This window comes from Myotis yumanensis, unplaced genomic scaffold (assembly GCF_028538775.1).
Source record: "Myotis yumanensis isolate MYYU_CA2020_CCGP unplaced genomic scaffold, mMyoYum1.0.hap1 SCAF_1, whole genome shotgun sequence".
NCBI classification, from domain to species: Eukaryota; Metazoa; Chordata; class Mammalia; order Chiroptera; family Vespertilionidae; genus Myotis; species Myotis yumanensis.
This window is the reverse complement of record NW_027223752.1, coordinates 71,645,843-71,666,881: the sequence shown is the minus strand read 5'-3', so window position 1 is coordinate 71,666,881 and position 21,039 is coordinate 71,645,843. Positions and strand designations below refer to the sequence as shown.

At 43.1% G+C, this 21,039-nt stretch overlaps 1 protein-coding gene across 4 annotated transcripts in view; it reads right to left on the bottom strand.

The window, feature by feature from the left end:
- The window catches only part of EXD1 (exonuclease 3'-5' domain containing 1), a 38,369-nt gene that overhangs the window by 5,204 nt on the left and 12,126 nt on the right, over positions 1–21,039 (bottom strand). For 2 of the 4 annotated variants that reach the window (XM_070424963.1, XM_070424964.1), the window contains 8 exons: positions 18,469–18,526; positions 17,752–17,876; positions 9,967–10,025; positions 9,424–9,510; positions 5,004–5,108; positions 4,841–4,921; positions 1,479–1,622; positions 489–680 (listed from right to left, as the gene is read on the bottom strand). In XM_070424963.1, coding sequence (XP_070281064.1) covers positions 489–680; positions 1,479–1,622; positions 4,841–4,921; positions 5,004–5,108; positions 9,424–9,510; positions 9,967–10,025; positions 17,752–17,876; positions 18,469–18,526 — 851 coding nt within the window. The remainder of the gene's footprint in view (positions 1–488; positions 681–1,478; positions 1,623–4,840; positions 4,922–5,003; positions 5,109–9,423; positions 9,511–9,966; positions 10,026–17,751; positions 17,877–18,468; positions 18,527–21,039) is intronic. The other 2 variants (XM_070424972.1, XM_070424969.1) reach the window with 2 other exon arrangements.

Sequence of the window (21,039 nt, the reverse complement as noted above, 5' to 3'; positions counted from 1 at the left end):
TTTTCTTATATTGTACTGGCATCATAAAAATAACTAATGAAATCTTAAATTTACTCATTCTTTGATAGAAATATTCATTGGAAACATAATATTGTGAAAAATGCTCAAGGACACGGATTAAGCCCAAGCTATAGCCCTTCAAAAATATTTATTACTGCCCTAGCCAGTTTGCCTCAGTGGATAGAGCATCAGTCTGTGGACTGAAGGGTCCCAGGTTCAATTCCAGTCAAGGGCACATGCCCAGGTTGTGGGCTCGATCCCCAGTAGGGTCGTGCAGGAAGCAGCTGATCAGTGATTCTCTCTCATCATTGATGTTTCTATCTCTCTCTCCCACTCCCTTCCTCTCTGAAATCAATAAAAATATTTTTTTAAAAATATTTATCACCAAGCCTGCCTGGTGAAATTTGCTGTGGCTGTGGATATCACTCCATGAGGAATAAGGCAGAAGCAGAAGTCCTCAAGACACAGCCACAAAGAGCTGCACCTACCTCCATGCCTCCCAGCCAGTCTGCAGACCCTTCTCGGTAGGTGTTTAGGTACCCATCTACCAGGGTGGTTAGGTCAGACATCATCTCATCCAGGAGTACCAAGCGAAGGGGTAGCAGGTAGGTGGCTTCTAGGGCCAAAATTTTTAGCAAGGAGGGTGAAAGAGGTCGTGTGAACCACACTTCTGTATTTTCCTAGAGACATCAAAACAATTTTCTCTGAATAGTAAGCAAAACGTTAAAGAAAATAACTGTAAGGAAAGAAAATAACTGTTCATGTAGGTGCTGTTTAACTTAAAACACTATTACTGTCATTTCCCTCAATTATTACCTTCTACTTTCACACTATGGCTAACCTTCTGAGCGCGCGCGCACGCGCGCGCGCGCGCACACACACACACACACACACACACACACTTTATGATTCAGGGAGGACAGAGGGAGGGAGAAAGGAAGGGGGGGGGAGAGAGAGAGAGAGAGAGAGGAAGAGAGAGAGAGAGAGAGAGAGAGAAGAGGGAAGAAGGAAGGAAAGATAAGAAGGAAGGAGGGAGGAGGAGAGAAAGATAAATCAGGACTTATTTAAAACTGGAGGCAGCAGATTTGGTTATATGGCCAAAATTATAGCCAAATGATCTAGATCCCAATTTAGCATGAGAGACAATCAGGAGCTAAATAAAATCTACCTTACTTTGGGATAAATAATTAGAATTATTTTTGTCCTATCACTTAGTCCAAATTCCCAACCTAATCACCCTCTTGTCAATTTAACAATGTATTTCAGAATGCTTTTAAATTGACAGACAACAAACCTGGATCCTGGCTCTTATCCACTTGAGCCCACAAACAAACTGTTCCCATTTGGAACAACTAAGATTTTAGCAATGCTCATATGCTTACATGGCACCTGTCATTTCTCTATAGAATATGCTAATAACCTCACTCAGAAAGCACTTGAAAAAAACTAATTCATATGGGACATCCTTTAATACTCACCTGAATCAGTTTTTGTTTCTCTTCCAGAAAGGAGAGATATTTGGGGGCTACTTTAAGATGTCTGATTAAACTCTCCTGTAAGGTACTGATGCAGTTTGGAAGAAAGCCGCCTGTTTCCATGGAAAACTGAAGGACATCTGCCACCTGTGGCATTAAAAAAAGACAAACAGACCGGTCTGTAGAATATATACACAGAGCTATCTCCTGGCAGACATAGTAGAAGTATATAGTATTTAGATAAATGTCTTTAAATACCATTTTCCCCAATGACCCACATGAAAATTTAAAGTTGTACAGTCAACGTATTCTGAAAAGTAGGAGGAAAAAAGAAAAAGAAAAATGATCACCTAATTTTAATGTGTACTTGTCTACTTTCTTTTCCACTTCTTTTATTTGACTGCCTTATGGTTATTTAATAATATTTTTTAAATATATTTTTATTGCTTTCAGAAAGGAAGGAAGAGGGAGAGAGAGATAGAAACATCCATGATGAGAATCATGGTGGATTGGCTGCCTCCTGCAAGTCCCGCACTGGGGATCGAGCCACCAACCCAGGCATGTGTCCTTGACCAGAATTGAACCTGGGACCTTTCAGTTTGCAGGCCGACACTCTATCCATTGAGCCAAACCAGCCAGGGCTATTTATTATTTTTTGGTGCCTTTGGGAAATGGGGAAAGGAAGATAAAATTCAAGAATTATTTTGCCAGGCCACAGTGGCTTGGTTGGTTGGTTTGTCATCCTGTGCACCAAAAAGTTGCTGGTTCTATTCCTGATCAGGGCACATACCTGGGTTGTGGGTTTGATCCCATGTTGGGGAACATATGGAAGGCAATCTCTCGGCAAACTCTCTTTCTCTCTCTCTTCCTCTCTCTAAGCATCTCCTTAGGTGAGGATTTCAAAAAAACAGAATTATTTTTATTACATACTAGAGGCCTGGTGCACGGATTCATGCACTGGTGGGGTCCCTTGGCCTGGTCCTCGGGGATTGGGCTGAAACCAGCTCTCTGACATCCGCCGTGGTGTCCCGGATTGTGAGAGGGCAGTTCTCAGGTGATGCACTCTGGAATCGAGCTCCCTCCTTTCTGGTTCCGGGTGCATAACCCAAGAACTGCAGCTGCCAAGTCACTGCAGCTCAGCAGCTCCTGTGTTGAGTGTCTGCCCCCTGGTGGTCATTGTGCATCATAGCTACCGGTTGGACAGTCAAACGGTTGGATGGTCGCTAAGGCTTTTATATATATAGATTAGCAACTGTGGTAAAGTTTTGGTAAGGAAAGCTTAAAAAATTAAGAATTAAGCCCTGACGGTATGACTCAGTGGTTGAGCATTAACTCATGAACCAATAGGTCACAGTTCAATGCCTGGTCAAGGCACATGCCTGGGTGTGCAGCCAATAGATGATTCTCTCTCATCATTGATGCTTCTAGTTCCCTCTCCCTCTCTCTTCCTCTCTCTGAAACCAATAAAAAAACATATTTTTAAAAATGTGAAATAATTATTTACCTGTGTGTGATAGGCTATATAATGGCCACCAAAGATATCTACATCCTAATTCCTGGAACATATGAATGTTATTTTATACAACAAATGGACTTTGAAGCTGTAATAAATTAAGGATCTTGAGATGGGAATATTATCTTGAATTATCAGGATAGGCTCTGAATGTAATCACGTGTTCTTATGAGAGGGAAGCAGAAGGAGATTTTACTATGGCAGCAGACTTTGGAGTGATGCACTTTGAAGATGCAATAAGAATAAGCCAAAGAATATAAGTGAAAACTGAAAAAGCAAGAAATCAGACTCTCCCCCATCAGTCTCCAGAAGAAACCAGCCCTGCTGACACCTTGACTATAGCCCGATAAAAATGATTTCAGACTTCTAAACTCCAGAACTGTAAGAGAGTAAATTAATGTTGTTGTGTTTTTTTAAAGATTTTTAAAAATTGATTTTTAAAGAGAGAAAGGGAGAGGGAGAGAAACAATGTGAGAGCATAACATCAATCTACTGCCTCCCGAATGCCCCCCACTGGGGACCTAACCCTAATCCTAAACTCTAACCCACAACCCAGGCATGTGCCCTGAGAATCAAATTGGCAACTCTCCATGCATGGGACATCCATCCAATTGAGCCACACTGGCCAGGGCAAATTAACGTTATTTACGCCACTAAATTTGAACTTATTACAACAGCAACAGGAAACTAATACATTGTGCTAAGGAAAACAAATTAGAAAAACTCTCAATACCTGCTTCTTTCACTATGAAAATCTGAGAAGAAAAATATGGAAAGATATGCCAGTGTCTTTATTACACACAATCAAGAAGCCTAATGGCCTCAAGGGAACAATGAGCAATTTTCTTATGTTTTGGAATAAGCAAAAAAGCAATCTCTATAAAGTGAAAGATCCTGAAAGAAGGCCCAAAAGAGCTTGTAAGTGAGCAGATACATACAGGGCAAACTGAATCACACACAAAAAACCACAAAAAATTAAAATTTTAGGAATTTGTTAAAAATTGGCCAACTCAATAGTTTAACCCCTCTCCAAAGGCTCTAGGTCTTATATATTCAATATTTCACTTTCACTGGCATAAACCTAGAAGAACCTAAGAAAGCATAATGAAAACTAATGGTTTTCCTGCTCTCACAGCCAAACCAGCTCTAAGAGACAGTATTGTCTAAGAATTTCTCATTTATCTAGGATTCTTTAGAGCAGAGAAAAATCATATATCTTTAGACTATTTTGTGCCAAAAGAGGCTTTTTGACATATCTAGGACGACCTGCATCCCTGAGCTAGATGCCATCTAGCCACTAGCCTTAACTAGTACATATGTGGTAAAGGCAGAGGTGTGATTGTTCACCTCATACTAAAGGTCTCATCTCAGACTTCTGAATGACCCCCAAATTGTTTGTTTCTGAATATTATTTACTAGAGTACAGAACAAGTTCTGGAGCAAAATGAGGGGAAAATACTAAATACTTTTTTAAAATATATTTTTTTTTATTTATTTTTTTACTGAGAGGAAGAGAGAGGGATAGAGAGTTAGAAACATCGATCAGCTGCTTCCTGCACGCCTCCTACTGGGGAGGTGCCTGCAACGAAGGTACACGCCCTTCAGTCCGCAGGCGGACGCTCTATCCACTGAGCCAAACCGGTTAGAGCAATACTAAATACTTTTAAGTAACTTTTCTGCAGTGATTTTATAGTTCACCAAATGATCCCACACATTGTACAAACATCTTACTTGAGAAATGAACAGGAATGGGGCACAGACACATAAAGACTTTCAACAACTCAGCAGACAAGGCCTATTTTCTACAGGAGCTACGTACAGTAGATTAAATCCAATGTTTCCCTGCATGTACCTGTGTGTCAAAGACATTATTCAGCAAAATTCCATACTGATGAGAGAGGCAATCAGAAAGCCAACGACAATCATGGATAACCTAAGGCATCAAAAGACAGAGACAGAGTAATTAGAACCTGGCTACTAATTTTATTAGCAGAGGAATCAGCTTACACATTCACCTTCAAAATTTTCTTGTCTTCTAATACCATCTGCAGTCCATTGTTGAAAGCACGATTTCCCAGAAGGAAAATGTCAAATAAATAGACACGGCTGTTTGTGGCCACCTACAATAAATCATGCAGTCACACATGTTATAGAATAAGGAAGAACTAGGGAAAGGGATCTGAAGATCAAGAAAGACACGGGATAAAATATTTAACATCCTCACTTTTAAAGTAAACTATAGGCATTCAATATTCTTAGAGAAAAATGGGTTTACATTGATCCTACATAAAAAAAAATAAAAAGGGAGGAAACCAAGATGGCGGCATAGGTAAACACTTGAAATTGCTGCCTTGCACAACCACTTCAAAAATACAACTAAAAGACAAAACGGACATCATCCAGAACCATAGGAAGGCTGGCTGAGTGGAAATTCTACAACTAGAAGGAAAGAGAAAAGCACACTGAGACTCAGAGGAGGTGCGGAAGTAAAGTGCAGAGGTGTGGAGGCGCACGTGGAAAGGGCTGGCAACTGAGGACACTGTTGTCTTTTTCAATCGGGAGGGAGTCTCAAGCTCCAAACTGCTCTGAACTCCAGTTCCAGGTGAGTCTCTGGGGACCCAGACTCATACAGGGAGAAACTGAATTGTCTGGCATCGGGCGGAACTCGAGGGCGGCTTTCTCTCAGAGGTGCTTGCAGCGATTACCTCGGGACACTGAGACCTGGGGCCTCTTAGGGCAGGGCTGAGGATCAGCCATAGCTGCTTGCTCCACTCTGTTGATTCCCTGAGACTCCATCCCACCCAAGCTGTGTGCAGAGGCTTTTGCATATGAATGGCCTGGCCCTTTGCAATCTAAAATTACCTAACAAACTGCAGCTGAGTCAGAGAGACCCAGAACATCCAAAAGAAGGCCCAAGGCCCCACAGCAGCTTGCATTGCTTCACAGCTGGGCCTCATCTGGGCACCTCCAAATCCCAAACAAAGAAGAGGAATCTGCATATCTCTCCATAGCTCCTGCTGGGTAGCCTCAGGCAGAGGCTAAATTAGCACCTCCTTAGAGATCTAAGAGCCAGTGTACCCAGTGGTCAGAGTGGGACCATCCAGATTACAACTCCTCACATCCATAAGGGACACACTCAGGGGGCAGACTCAATGAGCACCAAAGCCCCACTGAAGCAAGTCTTGCCCCAGAAGGGTGTCTCCAGCACAGAAGTTCTCCCACCATAGACACAGCTGATTCTCATAGCCAATTGGCCTGGAGGTCAATTCCTCCCAGTGATACCAACAGCAATCAAGGCTTAACTACAACAAGACTGTGCACACAGCCAACAAAGGGGTACACCAAGAGTGTCCACCTCAGGTAATTGGGGAGGCTGAGCCACTGGGTCCTATAGGACACCTAGCACAGAAAACCACTCTATCAACACAGGAAAGCAGCCAAAATGCGGAGACAAAGAAACAGGTCACAAATGACAGAAATGGAAGAAAGCAAACTACTGGATATAGAGTTCAAAATCACGGTTATAAGGTTTTTCAAGAATTTTCTAGAAACCGCTGATAAATTTAGTGAGACCCTCAAGAAATCTAGTGAGACCCTCGAGGATATGAAAAAGGACCAACTAGAAATTAAGCATACACTGACTGAAATAAAGAATATTATACAGAGATCCAATAGCAGACTAGAGGGTTGCAAGAATCAAGTCAAAGATTTGAAATACAAAGAAGCAAAAAAACACCCAACCAGAAAAGGAAAAAGAAAAAAGAATCCAAAAATACGAAGATAGTGTAAGGAGCCTCTGGGACAACTTCAAGCGTACCAACATCCGAATTATTGGGGTGCCAGAAGAAGAGAAAGAGCAAGATATTGAAAACCTATTTGAAGAAATAATGACAGAAAACTTCCCCCACCTGGTGAAAGAAATAGACTTCCAAGTCCAGGAAGTGCAGAGGACCTCAAACAAAAGGAATCCAAAGAGGACCACACCAAGACACATCATAATTAAAATGCCAAGAGCAAAAGACAAAGAGAGAATCTTAAAAGCAGCAAGAGAAAAACAGTTAGTTACCTACAAGGGAGTACCCATACGATTGTCAGCTGATTTCTCAACAGAAACTATGCAGGCCAGAAGGGAGTGGCAAGAAATATTCAAAGTGATGAATAGCAAGAACCTACAACCAAGATTACTTTACCCAGCAAAACTATCATTCAGAATTGAAGGTCAGATAAAGAGCTTCACAGGTAAGAAAAAGCTAAAGGAGTTCATCACCACCAAACCAGTATTATATGAAATACTGAAAGGTATTCTTTAAGAAGAGGAAGAAGAAGAAAAAGGTAAAGATAAAAATTATGAACAACAAATACATATCTATCAACAGTGAATCTAAAAATCAAGTGAATAAAAAATCTGATGAACAGAATAAACTGGTGAATATAATAGAATCAGGGGCATAGAAAGGGAGTGGACTGACTATTCTTGGGGGGGAAAGGGATGTGGGAGATGCGGGAAGAGACTGGACAAAAATTGTGCATCTCAGCCGAAACCGGTTTGGCTCAGTGGATAGAGCGTCGGCCTGCAGACTGAGGGGTCCTGGGTTCGATTCCGGTCGGGGGCATGTGCCTGGGTTGCGGGCGCATCCCCGGTGGGGGATGTGCGGGAGGCGGCTGATCGATGTTTCTGGCTCTCTGTCTCTCTCCCTTCCTCTCTGTGGAAAATCAATAAAATATATTTTTTAAAAATTGTGCATCTATGGATGAGGACAGTAGGGGGGAGGTGAGGCGGAGGCGGGGGTGAGAACCGGGTGGAGGGGAGCTATGGGGGGAAAAAGAGGAACAACTATAATAATCTGCACAATAAAGATTTAATTAAGAGAAAAACAAACAAACAAAAAAAGAAAGTACTAAATAACAACAACAACAAAAAGGAAAGTACCAAATAGGTCCTGGCCAGATAATAACTCAGTTGGTTAGAGTGTCATCCCAAACACCAAGGTTGTGGGTTCAATCCCCAGTCAGGGCACATACAAGAATCAACCAATGAATGCATAAATAAGTGAAACAACAAATCTCTCTCTCTCTCTTTCTTTCCTCTCTCTGTCCAAAATCAATAAATAAAAACAAGAAAGAAGGGTATAAATACAGACATAACAGGAGAATTAAAAAAGAACCCAACTATGCTGATGATCTGAAAAAAAAAAAAGAAAGAAAAATAGCCCTCGCTGGTTAGGCTCAGTGGATAGAGCATCGGACTGCAGACTGAAGGGTCCTGGGTTTGATTCCGGTCAAGGGCACATGCCCAGGTTGTGGGCTCGATCCCCAGTAGGGGTCGTGCAAAAGGCAGCCAATCAATAATTCTCTCCCATCATTGATGTTTCTATCTCTCTCTCCCTCCCCCTTCCTCTCTGAAATCAATAAAAATATATGTATTAAAATAAAGAAATTTGCATTTGTGCTGCTAACTCAAACCTAGTCACCTAAAAACTAAGGTTTGCCATGAAAGTGCATGAAATAAGAGAGGCAATCTAATCCTTGTACAAAACTGGGCTTGATATCTCCATTTCTTTCCCTTTGAGAGGATGAATACTTCAGTGAGAGAAGGTCAAGAGGGCAGACTGCGAATCCTAATAAAATATCTTTTCAGTAGATGGAGGTAGGTCTCTACTCAAAGGATAAAAGACATTGTTTGGGTATTCAGCCCCTTAAATGCTGCTGCTGCTGAGTGTGATCCAACGGTGGCTACCCAAGTTCCAGCTATGCAAAGCTCATTACAAAGTTCTTTGGATATAGTAGGGACCCTCACCTGACATCTCTCAGGTCCAGGAAAATAAAAATGATGTGGTAGAAACCTGCTGTGGAAAGCTAGCAAACAAAAGGAAAGATGAAAAACTCTTCATAGAGCTAAGGCAAGAGAATAGAGCTGGGAAAGACCTCAAGCATAATCTGTAAGTCAGCAAGCTATAATAATAAAAGCATAATATGTTAATTAGACCAGACAGTTGAACGACCTTCCAGACGTCATTCTGGACGTCCTTCTGGACGAAGCCACTGACGCGGGGGCCAAGGCAGAGGTGGTTAGGGGCGGTCACGCAGGCAGGCAAGCAGTTAGGGGCGATCAGGCAGGCAGGTAGGCCAGTGGTTAGAAGCCAGCAGTTCCGGATTGCGAGAGGGTGCAGGTCGGGTGAGGGTGAGGGACTCCCCCACCCCTGCACAAATTTCATGCACTGGGCCCCTAGTAATGATTATAAAAGTGAATCTATAAAGAGACAGAAGCTCTTTTCTGTTGAAAAGAATAAACTGAGTAGTAAGAGAATGAAAGACATTGCAAACAAGTTCTAGTACAGTGACACTTGGGTGATACAACGAAGACAATTAATATAAATTTCCAAGTGAATTTATAATTATTTCCAAAATAAAAAGTTTTTTATAACTATGTTTAACCTGAAGCCAACATAGTTTCCCATGACGACACACATTAGCTCCTTCTGCAGCCACACTCAAAACACTTTGCTTCTTGATGTGGAGCATCTGGTAAAAAAAGAAGATAATAGAATGCTCCAGGGAGTTAATTTTGCAATTATAACATCATGAATGACAGAAGTAAAATAGCTAGCAGTGAACAAAGTGGATCATATTTTTTAAACTCATAAAATCTAACTGATCCAAAACAGGTGTCTGCTACACACATACACACACATACACACATACACACACGCACACACACACACACACACCATCACTGATTATATACAATTATTTGTTTATTTCCTTACACTAAATGTAAAATTTCCAGCTTCTTGAGGGCTGGGAATTGATGACTGTTTTACCCCACACCTCAGAACAGTGCCTGGCATGTAGCAGGCACTCAGATATTTTGTTGAATTATTAGAGAAAACATCAATGATCTTATAAGAGAAAAATTTGTGAGACACAGACATGATACCCATATGGAGACAATACTGGGAATGATTGAAGGCAACTTACTGCAGCACCAAACTTCTGCTGGAACTGATCAATGACTGTGTATGTCACCTCTTCTTCCTCTACAGGGAAATGATAGCATTAGATATATTTATCTTTCTTGGAAATAGAATAGCTCACCCACTAATTTTAGCCATATTAATAGAATCCTACTCTATTGCAACTCAAATGTTTAATGATATTTCTTTTTTTTTAAATATATTTTATTCATTTTTCACAGAGAGGAAGGGAGAGAGATAGAGAGGTAGAAACATCGATGAGAGAGAAACATCGACCAGCTGCCTCCTGCACATCTCCCACTGGGGATGTGCCCGCAACCCAGGTACATGCCCTTGACCGGAATCGAACCGATGTTTCTCTCTGCAGGCCGATGCTCTATCCACTGAGCCAGTCTGCAGGCCGATGCTCTATCCACTGAGCCAAACCGGTTTCGGCGTTTAATGATATTTCAATATCACGTGCATCAGCCCATCACACAGTGAACACTATTAGCATCCTGTTTATCAACTGAGAATAAACAAAAGCCTCACTAGTGATAATCTTATGAATTGGACAATTTAGTCATTTCTTGTAATAACCCAGTAATGTTTCCCTCCTCATAGGTTTATGTCTTAAATACTTCAAGACACACAGTTTTTAAAAGCATGCTCAAAATAAAAAAATATCAGTTTAAATAAATTAGTCCTGGAGATGGACCAATGTCCACACTTTTGGGATTCTCTGAGTTCTGAAAGTTAATTACTTTTTAATTATGTAATTTAGAAAATTATTGGGATAGCCCAGCCAGTGTGGCTGAGTGGTTGAGTGTCGACTTATGAACCAGGACGTCAGGGTTGAATTCCTGGTCAGTGCACATGCCCGGGTTGTAGGCTCCATCCCCAGTAGGGGACATGCAGGAGGCAGCTAATCAATGATTCTCTCATCATTGATGTTTCTATCTCTCTCTCCCTCTCCCTTCCTCCCTGAAATCAATAAAAATATATTTTAAAAATGTTTAAAAGATTATAGATATAGTATAACATATAATTATTCATCTCAACCTCAGAATCTTTGGAGTGGCATAGGATACAACCCATGCACCTCTTTCTTTTTTCTATCCATACTCACTCTCTTGGTGACTTATCTCACCTAATTTCAAGGCTTTAAATATCATTATAGGCTAACTCTTAAATATGTACCTCCATCTCAGACCTTTCTCCTCATCTCTAGACTTACACTCAAACTTAGGTTAACAGAAACTAAACTCTTAATTATCTTCCCTAAACCTTTTCCATCCAGTCTTTCCCATCTCAGTTTAAGCAACACCATACTTCAGGATACTCAGGCCCAAACCCCTGATATCATCCTTGATTCCTCTCTTTCTCTCACATCCATGTCTGATTTACCAGTAAATCGTGTATGCTTCACCTCAACATACACCCAGAATTCCACCACTTCTTACCAATCATACTGCCACCACTAGCATCCAAGTTTCACCATACTCACTTATTGTAAAATTATTTCAATAGCCTCCTAAGGGGTATTCATGCATTCACCTTTGTCCATATATATATGTATATATAATATGCTAAGTGTCCTTTCCACCGACCAACCTGTTGCTATGATGTGCACTGACCACCAGAGGGAAATGCTCAATGCAGGAGCTGCCAAGCTGCAGTGACTTGGCAGCAGCGGTTCTCGGGTGATGCACCTTGAAACCAGAGAGGAGGGAGCCTGATTCCTCACAGGGCCACACGATTTCACCTTCAGCCGTGGGTTATGTTGTTGCTGGGGCACTGTCGGCCCCAAATCTGGTGTACTGCACACTTGTATTTGTTCTTTATTCTGCCTGACAAGAGCAACTTTGCAGAGTGCCCTCTTGCACTTCGGGCCTCCTCAGGGGATGCCAGAGAGCTGGTTTCAGCCTGATCTCCACAGGCCAGGCTGAGGAACCCCACCAGCTGAAGGAACTCGGCTCATGCGGAGGGGGCGTGTCCAGCCCATCTCGCCCAGTCCAACCCTGCTGGCCCTCTTCTGATTAATTTACTTTCAATGTGCACTAATCTGTGCACCAGGACACTAGTCTTTCTATAAGCATTTAGACCAGCGGTTCTCAACCTGTGGGTCGCGACCCCTTTGGGGGTCGAACAACCCTTCCACAGAGGTCTCCTAAGACCATCGTAAAACACATATATAACTACATATTGTTTTTGTGATTAATCACTATGCTTTAATTATGTTCAATATGTAACAATGAAAATACATCCTGCATATCAGATATTTACATTACGATTCATAACAGTAGCAAAATTACTGTTATGAAGTAGCAATGAAAATAATTTTACGGTTGGGGGTCACCACAACATGAGAAACTGAATTAAAGGGTCGCGGCATTAGGAAGGTTGAGAACCACTGATTTAGACTGATCTTGTTCAAAGAGAAGTCAGATCATGTTACTTTTCTGCTCAAAACTCTCCAATAGAGCCCTTCTAGTGTGGCTCAGTGGTTAAGCTTCGAGCTATGAACCAGAAGGTCATAGTTTGATTCCTGGTCAGGACACATGTCCAGGATGCGGGCTCAATCCTCAGTGTGAGGCAAGCAGGAGGCAGCCAACCAATAATTATCTCTCATTATTGATGTTTCTATCTCTCTTGCCCTCTCTCTTCATCTCTGAAATCAATAAAAATATACATTTTTTACAAAAACATAAACACACAAAATAACCTCTCCAATGGAAAATAAAAACTTTAAGACAGTAACAACAGTATAAAAATATGAAATACTTAGGGATACTTATGGCTAAAGATATGTAAGACATGCTGAAGACTACAAAACATTGCTAAGAAATAAAGATCTACATGAAAGGATGTGTAAAATCTAAGGTTTTGATACATACAATCTATTATCCTTCAGAATGACTGAACCAATTGATATGTTCATCAGCAATGTATGAGCTTGCCTGTGTATTATACTCAATAGTGAAGATCCTTTGAGAATGGAAAGTGTATTTACTGCTTTAAATTTGTGTCTTTGATTAAAGAAATTGAACATTTAAAAAAAAAAAAAATAAAGATCTAAATAAATGGAAAAATATACTAGGTTAATAGATTGGAATATTCAATATTGTTAAGATGCCAATATTCCCCAATCTAGCAATTCAATGCAATCCCAATAAAAATTCCAACAGGGTTGTTTTTTGAGTGTGGTGGTTCTTTCTTTGGTAGAAATTAACAAGCTGATTCTAAAGTTCATAGGGAAATGCAAAAGACATAAAATAGCCAAAACAACTTTGAAAAAAGAAATAACACCACCTCACTTCAAGAATAAATCAATAGTAAACAAAACAGTCTATTATTGGTGTAAAGATAGAAAATTAAATCAATGTAACAAAATTGAGTGTTGAGAAATAAACTTACACATTTATAGGCAACTGATATTTGACAAAGGTACAAAAGTAATTAAGTGGAGAATATAGTCTTTTCAACAAAGTTATACACATGCAAAAAAGAACTTTGATCCATACCTCACATCTTATATAAAAATTAACTGAAAATGAATCAGACCTAAATGTAAACCTAAAGCTATGAAACATCAAGGAGAAAACATGTGACTTTGAGTTGTGATAAAATTTTTTAGATATAACCTCAAAAGCATAACCCATAAAAGAAAATATGGAAAAATTGTAGTTCATCAAAATTTTTAGTCTCTTTGAAAGATACTTAAAGAGAATGAAAAGCCAAACCATAGACTTAGAGGAAATACTTGCAAAGCATTTATCTGAGAAAAGACTTGTATTCAGAATTTACAAAGAACTCCTAACATCCTATCTAATAATAGAGAAACATGGTAATTAGCCATACCTCCGCTACCCTTCCCATTGGCTAATCAGGGCGATATGCAAATTAACTGCCAACCAAGATGGCGGCCGGCAGCCAGGCAGTTTGAAGCGAACATGAGGCTTGCTTGCTTCAGTGATGGAGGACTCCAACGTTCTCCACCTGCCGCTGCCTGCCTCTGAGCTTGCAGTTTGAAACATTGTTACAAATATAGAAGCTAAACAAAACCCCAGAAACCTGCTTTCAGCCAGCCGGGATCTCAGAGCTGGAGTTGAAACAGTGTTTCGATTATAGAACCCAAACAAACCCAGATACCTGCTTTCAGCAGCCGAAGCCTCAGAGCTGGAGCCAAGCCTCAGAGCTAAAGCTGGCCCAGAATAAATAAAAAAGAAAAACAGGAGCAGTTGGGAGCTTCAGTCACCCGCCAGCCTGAAAACGGCCCTCAGCCCCTCGCCCAGACTGGCCAGGCACCCCAGTGGGGACCCCCACCCTGAAGGGGGTGTGACCAAATGCAAACAGCCATCATCCCCTCATCCAGGCTGGCCAGGCACCCCAGTGGGGACCCCCACCCTGATCCAGGACACCCTTCAGGGCAAACCAGCCGGCCCCCACCCGTGCACCAGGCCTCGACCCTATATAGTAAAAGGGTAATATGCCTCCCAGCACCCGGATCAGCGTGACGGGGGCAGCGCCCAAACCCCCTGATCACCCTGCGGCTCTGTGTGTGACAGGGGGCGGGGCCACAACCTCCCTATCCACCCTGCTCTGTTCGTGACAGGGGAAGGCGCCCCAACCCCCTGATCAGCTCTGCTCTGTGCCTGATAGGGGAAAGCTCCCCAACCCCCTGATCGCCCTGCGGCTCTGTGTGTGACAGGGTGCAGCGCCCTAACCCCCTGATCGGCCCTGCTCTGTGTGTGACAGGGTGTGGCGCCCCAACCCCCCCCCCCCCAAGGCTCTGCTCTATGTGTGACGGGGTAGAGCCATAACCTCCCCATCGGCCCTGCCCTGAGTGTGACAGTGGCGGTGCCCCAACCCCCTGATCGGCCCTGCTCTGTGGGTGATAGAGGGCGGTGCCCCAACCCCCTGATCCGCCCTGCTCTGTGTGTGACAGGGGGTGGTACCCCAACTCCCCTATCGGCCCTACTCTGTGCGTGACAGGGGGGAGCTCCTCAACCCCCTGATCGGCCCTGCTCTGTGCGTGACAGGGGGGGAGCTCCCCAACCCCCTGATGGGCCCTGCTCTGTGTGTGACGGGGGGAGCTCCCCAACCCCCTGATCGACCCTGCTCTGTGCATGACAGGGGATGGCACCGCAACCTTCCCATCAACCCTGCCTTGAGTGTGACAGAGGGCGGTGCCCCAACCTCCCAATCGGCCCTGCTCTGAGCCCGACCAGGGGCTGCACCTAGGGATTGGGCCTGCCCTCTGCCACCCGGGAGCAGGCCTAAGCCAGCAGGTCGTTATCTCCCTAGGGGTCCCAGACTGCGAGAGGGCACAGGCCGGGCTGAGGGACCCCCCATCCCCCCCGAGTGCACAAATTTTTGTGCACCGGGCCTCTAATCTATATATATAAGGAAGTAATATGCAAATGAGGTCAAGACTCCTTCATGGTCCGACCAGCTCTGGAGGGGCGGCCGGGCTCTGCCCAAGCCTGAATGATCAACACAGAGGGTGCGGCGCGGCTGGGGGCAGACTCCCAGCGGACACACACACACACACAGGGCACCTGCTCCGAGCCTCCACTGTGGCTGGGGGAAGGCCCCCAGCAGACACACAGACACACTGGGTGCCTGCTCCCAACCTCAGATACAGTGGGGGAAGGCCCCCAGCAGACACACACACACACACACACACACTCACACACAGGGCACCTGCTCCAAGCCTACATGGCTAGACTGCAGCTTAGGCCCACTCCCCCTGGGGGCTCCTGGACTGTGAGAGGGGGCAGGCTGGGCTGAGGGACCACCCCCCCCCCCCCCCGCCCAGTGCATGAATTTCGTGCCCCGGGCCTCTAGTTGAATAATAAAATCCTATATAATAATATGCAAATAGACTGAACGTTAGAACAACAGGAACAACCAAACAACTGAACAACTGGTTGCTATGATGTGTGCTGACCACCAGGGGATGTGTGTGGAACATGGCGGGCGTTGGCCGTGAAGGGATAGTGGAGCAGGTGAGTGGGGCGCCAGACCAAGGTGGGGCACTGGTCACTGTCATTGGGGCAAGCCTCTGGTGGTTACTGAAAATTCTTTGCTCCTGCACACCACGGGCCCGCCCAGTGCTCACACATGCCGCTGGCGCTGGCCCCACTCACACTTGCAGGTAGTGTCGGTGCTCAGCACCAGTCCCGATCACTCAGCGCCATCAGTGGGTTCAAGCAGTGGCTGCCTGACCGCCCCTGAGGGCTTCTCCACCTCCCCCTGCTCCTGAGGGGCGATCAGGGCAGCAGCTGCCACTCGCACCTGCTGATGGCACTGGCCCAGCTCGCACCTGCTGCTGGTGCTGGCCCCAACTGCTCCACGCTATCAGTGGGTGTGAGCGGGGCTGGTGACATCAGCGTGTGGGAGTGGTGGGTTGCCGGCAAACAGGGGACCAGGGGCCATGGCGGGAGGGGCCAGGCAGGGGCACAGAGGATGGCAGAGATCCGCCCCTGTGCCCACTGCAGCCTCGAAGCCCACAGTTCTTTTCAAGGTGCATGAATTCGTGCACTGGGCCCCTAGTACTTCAATAAGAAGATGAGCAAAAGATATGAACATATCTGAAAATATATGAATATATTTTACCAAAGATATTTAATGGCAAATAAGCACATTAAAAGATCCTCTACAACCTTACTCATTAAAGACAAGAAATCCTCCAGTGGCTTCTCTTCTCACTTCTGAGTACAGGTCCCTTCAGTAACCTACAACTTCCTCCATGATTCACTGACCCCACTTCATCTCCTACTACTCTCCTTGCTCCAGCTAAACTGATCTCTTTGCTGTTATGTCAAGATCCTGCCATGTTTCTTTCTCAGGGTCTTTGTATTTGTTCTTTATTCTGCCTAAAAAATATTTCCCATAGATATCTATACAGCTCCATCCCTCACCTCCTCCAGGCCATTACTCAAATGTCACCATTTCGATAAGGCCTGTCCTGGACACCCTAAATTATAAAACCACCCTCTTCACAGACTTCTACTTTTTTTTTAAATATATTTTTATTGATCTCAGAGATGAAGAGGGGAAGAGAGAGAGAGATAGAAACATCAGTGATGAAAGAGAAACATTGACCTGCTGCCTCCTGCAGGCTCCACACTGAAGACTAAGCCTGCAACCCGGGCATATGCCCTAACCAGAAATCGAATCGTGACCTCATGGTTCATAGGTCGATGCTCAACCACTGAGCCACAATGGCCGGGCCAGACTTCTATTCTTCTGTTTTTTCTCTTTATAGCATTTGGCACTGGCATACTATATATTAAACTATTTATTTTAATTATTTAGTGTCTATTTCCTCCACCAGAGCTCAAAGAGGTAACAGTATACCCATTGTCTGAATATAGTGTGCACTCAAATATTAAATAAATAACTGAATCATGATATTTTATCTTAATTCAGGACCAAGAAGCAATGGCTTAGCTGAGCATTCCATATGGAACCCTGACTTAGGGTTCTGCCAACTCTGAAGAGTGCTGAACCACAATAGAGAAAGCCCAGCCCTGGCCAGTTTTGCTAAGTGTTTAGAGTGTCGACCTGGGACCAAAAGGACTTAGGTTTGATTCCTGGTCAAGGGCATGTACCTGGATTGCAGGTTTGATCCCTGGCCCTGGTCTGGTCATGTTCAGGGAGCAACCAATCCATGTGTCTCTCTCACAGCAGTGTTTTTCCCTCTCTTTTCCCTTCCTCCACTCTCTCTAAAAAATCAATGGAAAAAATATTCTTGGGGGAGGATTAACAAAAAAAACAAACAAATAGAAAACCCAGTACTCACCTGATGGGCTGTACTTGAGGTCATTCAGAAGAGAGGTGGTTGGTGCCTCAGGGGCAGGAGGAGGCTCACATATATTTAAGTCTTCATCTTTCATTTCATCCAACTTGGTTCTTTCTGTATTTAGACTATACTTACAAAAAACAATACTCAGGTGAACTATTCTTTGTTGCTAATGCCATACATAGATTTTGCCACACATCAATGATAAGAACTCTAGATCTCCATTTCATAGAGGACCCCATTCATCCACTGCTTACACTCATTTGAATATGCCATCTAAAGATGGAAGAAGCCCTAGCCAGCATGCTCAGTGGTTAGAGCATCAGCCCAGGCACCGGAGGGTTGCCTGTTCTATTCTCAATCAAGGGCATGTACCTGGGTCACAGGTCCCATCCCCGCCCCTGGATGGGGTGTGTGTAGGAGGCAACCAATCAATGTGACACATCGATGTTCCTCTCTCTTTCTCTCTCTTCCTCTCCCCTTCCCCCCTCCCTTCCACTCTCTCTCTTTAAAAAAAATCAATGGAAAAAATATCCTCACTCCTTACATGAGGATTTAAAAAAAAAAGATTTGAAAGATAATAAAATACAGATGGAAGAAAATATCCATCTATTTTTTCTCATTTCTATTACCCAACTAGTGAATTAGAGTCAAGACGTTCTACTCTAATGTGTACATTTGGGTAACATAATAATTAAGAAAAATACTCCATCATACCTAACAGAGGATGCTTTTTCTCCCACTGTACCTTGTTCCACTTCATCCAGTAGTTCCACTGTAAAAGAAACAAATGGCTTCCAACAGTTTCCAATCTAAAAGCAATTAACACCCCCATCTGCCCCTGTCCACAGTTTGTCCATGTACCACAAACAATAATTGGAAATGAAATATTAGTCCCCAGAGGCCTTTATGTGGTAGTAATAGAGTAGAAAAGACTATCCAAAGTACTGATGACTCCTAATATTTTATTTTTCAATTATTAATATTAATATTGATATTAATATTAATATTTTTCAATATTATATTAGTTTCAGATGTACAGTATAGTGGTTAGACATTTATATCTTATGAAGTGTTTACCTTAATAAGTCTAGTACCCACCTGGCACCATACATAATCCCATATAATAAAAGGCTAATATGCAAATTGTCCCCTTGGGAGTTTGACCGACCAGGAGGAGTTTGACCGACTGGGAGGAGTTTGACCACCCGCTATGACGTGCACTGACCACCAGCGGGCAGTGCGCAATGAAGGAAGGCCCTGGCTGGCAGCCAGCAGCCGGCAGCCAGGGGAAGGAAGGCCCTGATCGGCCCTGATCACTGGCCAGGCCTAGGGACCCTACCTGTGCACAAATTTCATGCACTGGGCCTCTAGTTATTACAATATTATTGACTATATTTTCTATGCTGTAATTTACATCCCCATGACTATCTTGTAACTGCCAATCTATACTTCTTAATCTTTTCACAATTTTTTTCACCCAGTCCCCGAACTCCTACCCCATCAGGCAACCATCAGTTGGTTCTCTGAATTTGTTTCTGTTGTTGCAAATGGTAAGATTTTATTCTTTCTTATAGCCAAGTAATATTCCATTGTACATATATGTACCACATCTTCTTTATCCAAATGTCTATCGATGGACACTTAGGTTGTAAAGACTACTAATACTATGTCCCTTTGTAGCTTCCTTGGCCATTCAGCAGGATTAGGAAACTCTCTACATGTTCTGTTTACCTTTTTTTGTCCCAGGGCACCTCTGTGGTCATACAGATTGGTTCTAGAAATATCTTTTCTTTTCTGTTCATTTCAATTCCAATGCATCTTTCTTCATACTATGTACTGTTATGGGTTTTTTTTTATAAAATCACTTACAAATCTATCCCTTTCAAACTCTCACAAGCTAGTACATTAATATTTCAGTGACATGAAAAGTAATAAAAGCTAGATTCAAAATCACAAAAGATATGAGAAAACATTCCATGAGATTCTGAAACCATTTATTTTTAACCCAGCAGTGTAGGAACGTAGGGAAATGTTATATATCGACTCTAAGATGCACATTTTAAACAGCTCTGAAATTGGATATGACTCACAATTGAAAGCCTTTATTTTTTTTCTTAGGGTGGGAAAGTAATAGTGTACCTTACAATTAATGGCATCTTAGATTCAATTGTATGCATTAGTTACTTTTCAGGGAAAAAGGCTCTCAAGGGCCACTATCAAATGTCTCTTTCCCCTAAACTACCTGGAAGTGTAGAGTCTGGGTCAGAGAAAGTGAAATTCACTAAAAACACTGAAATCAATTATTATCCTTCATCATGACAATTTCTATTCAAGGTGCTTTTCAGGGAGACCCCTCCATGTCTGATTAAGCCACAGGACAAAGGAGAAGGCCAGCTTTTTCATCTAAAAGTTATGAACAAAGACTAAGTCCTGAGAAAGAATTTAGGAGGAGATGAAATCCATGTGTACAGATCACAAAGCTGATCAGTGGTTAGTATTCTCCTGTGAGGAGATGGTAGTAGTGATTCCTTCACTTCCCTTTATAAACCCATCCATAACCTAGCTTTGTGCCAGATCAGAGCTGTGCTTCTCTTCAAAGGCTAATACTTAAAACACACTTCACAAGCCCAGCCAGTGTGGCTCAGTGGTTGAGCATTGGCCTATGAACCGGGAGATCACAGTTTGATTCCCAGTCAGGGCACATGCCCAGGTTGCGGGTTTGGTCTCCAGTGTAGGGCAGTCAATCAATGATTCTCTCTCATCCTCAATGTTTCTATTTCTCCCTTACTCTCTGAAATCAAAAGAATATTTTCAGAAACCCAGATGGGACCAGCCCCCCCTACTGTCCTAGCCAGTTTGTCTCAGTGGTTACAGCATCGGCCTGTGGACTGAAAGGTTGTGGGCTCAATTCCAGTGAAGGGCACATATAGGAGGCAACCAATTGATGTGTCTCTCTCACATTGATGCTTCTCTCTGTCCTTATCCCTTCCTTCCACTCTCTCTAAAATTCAATGGGAAAAATGTCCTTGGGTGAGGATTAACCAAAAAAAAAAAAAAAAAAAGAAGAAGAAGAGAAAAGAAAAGAAAAGAAAGAATCCCACTACTGCCACCACCATCACTGAGATTATAAAAAGATGGTCAAGGGACAGAGTTTTACAGTAGCATACTCAGTGACAAAGGACAGTTAGATAGCTGGCTAGAAGTGGATCTGGATTGGCAGTCATTAATTTGGTGAGATTTTCATCTCTCCCTAAATTCTACTTCTCTCACAAAACAAAGTAAACT